Here is an 8699-nt window from a genome sequence, read left to right on the forward strand (position 1 = left end):
GCAATGATCGAGAGCTTCTCTATTCTACAAAAAATGGAGCATCTTTGTTCTCACTACAATGCTCACTCGGAGCTGGACATAGTCAGGAGCGATCATTGCTCAACTAAAAATACAAGCAGTTAGAAGCTATCTTTCTCAACTGACAAACGAAACACAAACACACGAGTTGTTGATGTTCACAGTATTCTCTGCACTCACTATGGAGCTGCACTTCTCTCTACTGGAGATCTCTTCCTCTACTGGAGATCTCTTCTCTGTTCTTCTCTTTCTATTGAACTCTCTCTATGTACTTCTCTTAATGACTAGAGAATGTTTTCTCCTTTTGATTCTTTTCTATCCATTTAAAAATTCCCCCCTGAATTCAAATTTCAAACATTCATCTACCTCATTTAATTCCTCTACAATATGCAAATCACGTTAGGAGTTGTTGGGTGAAAATGCCAACCAAATCTTCTCCAAGATGTCTTGCTTCAGCTCTCTCCTGATAGGTAGGTGGGGAGATGCATTCATTAGGGGTAGACTTGTGGCCAGGACAATTAATATTTCCAGCACTCCCCCTTTGTCCTGAGCCAACAAATTCAGTTAAAATTCGAATCAACTACACCCAAATTTCTCCTTAGGCACTTGAAATAGTCTCTTCCCAAAGGCTTGGTGAATATGTCTGCTAGCTACTACTCAAACTTGCAAAATTCTAATTTTAATCAACCAAACTTCTAATGAAGTGATACCTAATTTCAATTTACTTGCTTCTTCCATGAAACACATGACTTTTGCTCAATTCAATTGATGAAACATTGTCACAAAAGATCATTATTCATCCTCTTGTTCTTCCTTCAAATCTACCAAGATTCTTCTCAGCCAAATAGCTTGACATGCTAATGCATTCACTGCTATATAATCATCCTCAGCTCTTGATATGGAAATAATGGGTTGCTTCTTAGAATCCTATGAGATTACACTCGAACCCATATGAAACACATAGCCGGATGTTCTCTTCCTATCATCTCCACTTCCTGCCCAATAGCTATCTATGTAACCAATCAACCTAAAATCCCTTACAACATTATACAAAATTCCACATCCCTTGGTGTCATTCACATACCTTAGGATTCTCTTACCCACTTGCCAATGAGTGTCCTTTGGACTCTCCATAAATCTAGATATCAAACTCATTGCATGCATTATATTAGGCCTAGAACTATTGTCAAATACATTAAACTTGTAGCCAAATTCTTATACCTAATCGGATCAAAATAGTTGTTGCAATCTTCCTTGCTCAGCTTAAGACCTACAACTATTGGTGTTAGTGCAAGCTTTCTACCATACATTATAAATCTCTTCAAGATCTTATTAGCATATTTTTCTTGAGAGATAAAAATACCATCATGCATTTGTTTTACTTCTATGCCTAGAAAATACCTGAAGAGACCTAAATCTATCATTTGAAACTCTCTTTTCATGGCCTCTTTAAAATCAGTAATGAGGAAATCATCATCCCCAGTGAAAACTAAATCATCAGCATACAAGACAACAATGTGAATCTTACCATTAGCTGCCTTGATGTAAAGAGTGGGCTCACCATCGCTTTTGCCAAAGCCATTGCTCATCAAATATGAGTCAATCTTGTTGTACCATGCCCATGGAGCTTGCTTCAACCCATAAAGAGACATCTTCAACCTATATACCTTTCCTTCATAACATGGAACTTCATAACCAGGTGGTTGCTCCACATAAACCTCTTCTCTTAGTACTCTATTAAGGAAGGGGAACTTCACATCCATTTGAAATACCTTCCATTTGTGTTGGGTTGCAATCGCTATGACTGTCTACACAGTCTTCATTCTTGCAATAAGGGCATATGTATCATCGTAATCTATTTCAAACTGTTGTTTATACCCCTTGACCACTAATATTGCCTTATGACGCTCTATTCTACTTCTGACATTTCTCTTGGTCTTATAGACCCATTTAACCCCAATGACTTTCTTGCTAGGAGGAAAATCAGTTAACTCCCAAGTGTCATTCATCTCTATTGCATCTATTTCCTCATCCATGGCGTTGCACCATTTTTCCTCCTTAATAGAATCCTCAAAGTATATCGGATCACTATGAGAAAACAATGCAAAATTCATATTTTCATCAAACCCATCATCATACCTTTCACCTTGGTAGATCTCCCTTAGACTCTTGGTCTTCTTTGGCATTAGGGAGGTGAGAGTGGAGTTTGAACTCTCACTACCACTGCTTCTCTATTGTGCAAACTCTGATCCATATCGTCGTGAGCATTTAGGAGTCAATTTTGTAGCTACCTATGGTTGCTTGCCTTTCTACCCGTTTCTATAACGAGCCGTCTAGAGCTATTGGGTGCTCACTAAACTCTAAGAATTATGTGACAATCTGCTTGACTACCTGTCCACATCAGGAGTTGTCATGATCTTTTGGGAGTTGTCAGGAGCTTCTTCCCAATCTTCATACTCATCATCATCATCACTGGTGGGCACACTTTGCAAGGTGGATGAAGAGGTGTCCATCGAGCCATCCCATGACTCATTCTCCAATAATTCAACATCTTTACTTATGATGATCTTCTTGGTGATGGGGTTGTACAACCTATATGTCTTGGACTCAACACTATAGCCTATGAAAATACATTTCACACCCTTGCCATCCAATTTTTTGTCTCTTCTCCTTTGGCACATGAGCATATTCCACACACCCAAATACTCTAAGGTGTTCCACTGTCCACTTGTGCTTAGACCACGCCTCTTACAAGATCTTATCACGAACCACCTTGGCTAGACTTCTATTTATCAAATATATTGTTGTTGCTACAACCTCACCCCAATATTCATTTGGCAATACCTTTTCTTTAAGCATACTTCTTGCCATCTCAACAATGGTCATATTCTTTCTCTCAGCCATACCATTTTTCGACTGAATATAAGCGGTTGTTAGCTCCTTGTTTATTGCATTTCGTTTGCAAAAATTCACAAAAGTATTGGAGGTATACTCTCCTCCATGACCTGACCTTAGGAATTTTATGCTATGTCCACTCTCCTTTTTAGCTTGGGCTTTGAACAAAAGAAACTTATCAAAAGCTTCAAATTTGTGCTTCAAAAAATAAACCCATGTCCTACGACTGAAATCATCAATGAAGGTCATAAAATATTGGCTACTGCCAATAGACAAAGTTTGCATAGAGACAACCAAATCAGTATGCACTAGCTCCAATGGTGCTCTTGTCCTTCTTCAGTTGCCTTTTTGAAAGGGAAGCCTATGTTGCTTGCCCAAAATGCAAGCCTCACACTTGCTACTAGGCTCATCTATGCATGGCAAACAATCTATGATTCTTTTCTTGGATAGTAAACTCAAACCAACATAACCCAAGTGTCCATACCTGAGATGCCATAGCTTGGAAGGGTCTTCAATGTTTCTCTTGAGGGCCTTCAATTGCTGCACTATTGTACATGCTTACTTGGGAGGTGCAACATCGGACTAAGAAGAGAAACATGTCTCTATTCTCAAAGGAAACATCTGGCTCTTTGTCATTTGTACTGTTGCAACAACTTTCTTACTCCCATCTTTGTCAAAGATGACACACTCATCCTTCTCCATCAGCAACTTGTATCCATTTTGGATTAGCTAACAAACACTCATGAGATTATGCTTAATACTTGGGGCAAAGTAAAAATTCTCAATCTCCTTCTTCTCACCTTGCTTGGTGTAGAACTTAATAGATCCTCTTCCTATAACTGGAACTATTTCATTGTTCCCCATCTTGATCTCAGAGTTGACATTCTTGTCACTAAATGAGAATAAACTCTCATTACCACTCATGTGGTTACTGCAACCTTTGTCCAAATACCAAACTTCAAGGTTGCCTTCACCAATATTGCACATGATGAAGGTTGTGGACTAATTATTTTCACCCACATTCACATTATCCACATTAGCACTTTATTTTGGCTGGTTACCTTGCTTTTTCCAACAATCTCTTACATAATGCCCACATTTATGATAGTTAAAGCACTCTACATTGCTCTAGTCATACCTTTGATTTGAGCTATTGTTCAGCTTGCCTTGTTTGGAGTTGTTCCTGGAGCTGCTCGCTCCGTCTTGGTTGTTTTCTCATCCGGATATTTCTTCATTGCCATGACCTCGACCTCTTGAACTCTTACCATTTCTTCCTCTCCCCCTGCCTCTTACATTGGCTTGAGCTTTTAAAGCTTGCTCTTGGGAAGAAGTAGCAGACCTATTTAGGTGTTGCTCATGGGTTTGAAGAGAACCCATCAACTCATCAACTATCAATAGTGACAGATCCTTTGCCTCCTCAATGGCAATCACTATTGCATCAAACTTTGATGGAAAACTTCGAAGGATTTTCTCAACAATCATCTGCTCCTCCATGGTTTCTCCAATTAACCTCAGCTAGTTTAACAAACTAGAGACTCTTGTATGAAATTTTGAAATGGACGCACTATCTTTCATTTGAAGAGTCTCAAAATGTCTTATTTAAGCATCTGGAGCTTCACGAATCTGACTTTATTAGTCCCCTTGTAACTAGTTTGAAGGATTTCCCACCCTTCCTTAGCATAGTTAGCTATTGCTATTCTGGGAAATATAGCCCCTGTCAAGGCTGCTTTGATCAAACTTAATGCCTTAGCATATTTCCTCCTTGTTTCCCTCAACTAGTTCTTCTGGTTGTTTGTGAGGGCAACATACTGAGCTGGATCAGTCGTATCCCCAAACCCAGTAGTACAAAGTTTCCACAAATCGTTTGCAACCATGATGGTCTTCATCTTCTTGGCCCAAACATCATAATTTTGTCCATTAAAGGACAGAGGCTGCTGCTAGCTCTTTCCTTCATCTCTAGCCATGTCTCCTACACACAAAACTTAAACACCCAGAAAAAACAAATGCCCAAACATAAGGATTTATGGCTCTCTAGCTCTAGAGCTCTTCTACCATGTGGAGAGATCAAAAACCTCTCAAGCTAGCTGGACCCAAACAATGCACACTGAGACTGATGTCTCAATTCCAAAACAATTGGGAACACACCTATAGGAATAAAATCAATAACACACAAGGAGACATGCAAACATTCTTGCTTTCTATTAAATTGAATTGGAGATTACAAAATACAAACTGTTAACTAACTACTAATTACAATCTACGGGCAATGATCGGGAGTTGCTCTGTTCTACACAAAAAGGAGCTTCTCTATGCTCACTACAATGCTCACTCGGAGCTACACATAATCAGGAGCGATCAATGCTCAACTGATAACATAAATAGTTAGGAGCTATCTTGCTCAACTAACAAATAACACACAAACACACAGCTTGTTGTTGTTCACAATATTCTCTGCACTCACTCTAGAGCTACACTTCTCTCTACGGGAGATCTCTTCTATGTTCTTCTTTGTTCTTTTGAACTCTCTCTCTATGCTTCTCTTACTGTCTAGAGAATGTTTTCTCCTTTTGTCTCTTTTTTGTCCATTCAAAAATTTCCCCCTGATTTAAATTTCAAACATTCATCTACCTCATTTAATTCTAAATCAAACATTCATCTATCTCATTTAATTCCTTTGCAATCTGTAGATCAAGTCAGGAGTAGTTGGGTGAAAATCCCAACCAAATCTTCTCCGGACTATCTTGCTTCAGCTCTCTCCTGATAGGTAGGTGGGGAGATGTATCCATTTGGGGGCAGACTTGTGGCCATGACAATTAATATTTCCAACAAAACTAAAATCAAACCGAAAAATTAAAACAGAAACTAAAATGAAAACTAAGACCAAACTGAAAAATTCTCAAACAACTGTGACCTAATGCGATGTAATGATGGCACGATATGACTGCAGATTACACGAAATGGATACATTGAAAGGGTCTAAGAAACTTTAAGAAAATGCACAAAAACAAAATCTACAGTCTAGCATCTCGAAGCACAGTCTACATACAAATGTGGAATCATAGACCGTGTGAAATGTTTAATAGAATGCCTCAAGGATATGTCAATGTGCATGTAGTGTGGAAGCACAAAAAAAGCTCATACGCACGATGTGCTTGAACACATCAAAGAAACATAGTTTTGTGGACTACCTTTATTATAGACTGTGTATAAAATGGGCATGTTTAGAAGCCTTAGTGATCTTTATAAAATGAATAACATTCCATTCAAAGGTCAAACTGAGAATGCATGTCATATGTTTGAGAAAATGATTTCAATTGCAACTTATGCTTCAAAACAAATATTTCCTATAAACCTCGAGAACACTACACAAGGTGGTATATCCTCTTTCATATTAAGAAAATATTGATTGGTTCTTCTTTGTCTGGCACACAAATAAATTTGACAGGGCTCGTGAAAAGCTTTCCAACTATATTAAAAAAATGACATCACACAGAATGGAATAATTGTGTAAAATGTACGTAAAAGGAACCCCTCAAAGAGATGTCATCTAATCAAGCGCAATGATTGCAAACTGTTTTAATAGAAGAGCTCAAAGAAATATGATCTCATGGCAAACTTGCATGCAAAATGGGATTCATACGGAAGGTACATAGATAGTTTCACAGAATGCTTCAAAAAGACAATTATCACACGAAATGTCATGATTGTATTATGTGCAGAAAATGGTATTGGTTGAGAAAACTTCAAAAATCTTAAAGCAAAATACCGTTATCTTATGCATAACAAAACAATTCGAATGCATAGATTAAGCATCAAATGCATATTTTTGCCTGCAAATGTAAACAAACTACCTCTATCAAGCTAAAACCAGATAAAAAGGACAAATGGTCCCACTAGGCATGCTAAATGTACGATGGTGGGCTGGAAAACTAATCTTCAAACTTATTGCCCACCTATCAGAAAATATTCAGATTATAATCCAACATCATATAAAGAAAACACTTCGTCGAGAAATGAAAAAACATAAAACAAACATGAACAAATAAATCTATCCATTCAAGATATGCTGGATTATCTTGTTCTTCTATCTACCAAGATCTTTGTGTGATAATAATTTTTTCTTAGATTTGGATAATGCACAAGAGGCTATAGAAGTACGGAGTTGGTTGATTGATAAAAAAATATTTTAAAGTATGAAGATCAATATGAGATAAAAAAATAACGTAAAGGCATTCAAAATTTCAAACAAATGAGATGCTCAAAAGTGAGAGGGAAAATAGATTTATAGACATGGACTCGTAAGAAATCTCGATTTTGGGAAGAATGTGGGATAAAAGAGTGAGATGGAGAGATAAGCATTAGTCCCACATTCATTAAATATATATGATTAGTGGAGGTTGAAGGAATAAATTAAATGAGTTTATGAAATGGCATAGATTAGGGATTTATTAAAAAATATATTTATGTAAAAAGAGTTCAATTAGGGTTATGACTCATGCATAATTAGGGTTAGGGTTAAGATTAGGCTAGGCTTGGAGTTCAATTAGGAAAAATAATTTAGTATTAGGGTTTGATTTAATTAGAGTTAGGGTTCAATTATGGTTAGATTTTGATTATACTTAGGGTTTAATCACAATAAGGGTTAGGATTAGAGTTTAATTATGGTTAAAAATAAGGTTAGGCTTCAATTATATTGGGGTTAGGGTCATTGTTTGATTATAGTTAGATAATGGCTTGAGTTTGAGGTAGTGTTAAACTAGTGTCAAGGATTATAAGTTTAGGGTTGAGTTATCGTTATGGTTCAATTATAGTTAGATTAGGGTTAGGGATAAGGTTAGTTTGGGGCTAGGATAAGCTTAGCCTACAATTAAGATTACTATTCTAGGTTAAAGTTTAGAGTTGTGGTTGGGGATTAATTAGAATTAGTGTTAGGGTTAGGTTTAGTGTTTAATTATGATAATTATTATAATTCAATTAGGTTTATATTTATTGTTGGAATTCAAATAGGGTTATGGTATAAGGATAAAACATCATGTTAGGGTTAGGGTTGTATAATAAAGCAAGGGTTTAAGGTTAGGATTAATAGTTAATTAGGCTTATGGTTAATTTATGGGTTAGATTAGCATTAGGGTTCAATAATGATTAGGGTTTGATTAGAAGTAATGTGAGGATCAGGGTTAGTAATAGTGTTTAATTAGGGTTATAGATACTAGTAGGCTTTAAAAAAGGTTTGGGTTTTAAAGATAAAGCATGTTGTTAGGGTTAGGATTCTATAATAAAGATTGAGTTTAAGGTTAGTGTTAATATTTAATTAGGGTTAGGGTTAAATTATGGGTTACATTAGCATAAAGGTTCAATTAGGGTTAGAGTCAATGTTAGTTTAAGTTTAGGGTTAAGATTACATTAGAGACCAGGTTGTTCAAAATAGGGTTAGATTAGGGTTATGGTTAAGATTAGGTTAGGGCTTCACCTTTAAAATAGCTTTGGCTTCTTTTATAATGTGTTTCATATTCTCCATTACCTCTATTTCCAAATGTTTGAAACTACCAATCAAATCTTCTTGATTTACATAGACTCATTCACTCCCTTACTAAAATTGTATGGCATGCCTCTTCTATAACAAGATTTTTAACTAACATATTAGAACTAGAAATGTTTTTCATATCCCTAGAAATTCCCATGCATTTTCACACTTGTTATCTTCCATTTTCAAGTTTAATCATTTTACATATTAAGTTCTTTCTTAGTTCCCACATATTATTAAGAATGAAGTAGCAATTAAAATA

At 36.4% G+C, this 8699-nt stretch overlaps 1 protein-coding gene across 1 annotated transcript; it reads right to left on the reverse strand.

Moving 5' to 3' along the window:
* Positions 1-1826: 1826 nt before the first annotated feature.
* On the reverse strand, positions 1827-2531 carry LOC131876676 (uncharacterized mitochondrial protein AtMg00820-like). The gene is made up of 2 exons (XM_059222127.1): positions 2410-2531; positions 1827-2106 (listed from the first exon to the last, which is right to left on the reverse strand). Exons 1-2 carry the CDS (start codon positions 2529-2531, stop codon positions 1827-1829), a joined length of 402 nt encoding a protein of 133 aa, XP_059078110.1.
* Positions 2532-8699: the final 6168 nt, after the last annotated feature.

This window comes from Cryptomeria japonica, chromosome 6 (assembly GCF_030272615.1).
Source record: "Cryptomeria japonica chromosome 6, Sugi_1.0, whole genome shotgun sequence".
Taxonomy (NCBI): domain Eukaryota; kingdom Viridiplantae; phylum Streptophyta; class Pinopsida; order Cupressales; family Cupressaceae; genus Cryptomeria; species Cryptomeria japonica.

What these genes read in the sequence shown, in the direction of transcription:
- LOC131876676 (XM_059222127.1), bottom strand. Translation starts at nt 2,531, where the DNA reads ATGGACACCTCTTCATCCACCTTGCAAAGTGTGCCCACCAGTGATGAT. An exon ending in ACAACTCCTGATGTGGACAG is followed by an intron (nt 2,107 to 2,409) that starts GTAGTCAAGCAG and finishes GTTTTCTCATAG; the next exon opens with TGATCCGATATACTTTGAGG.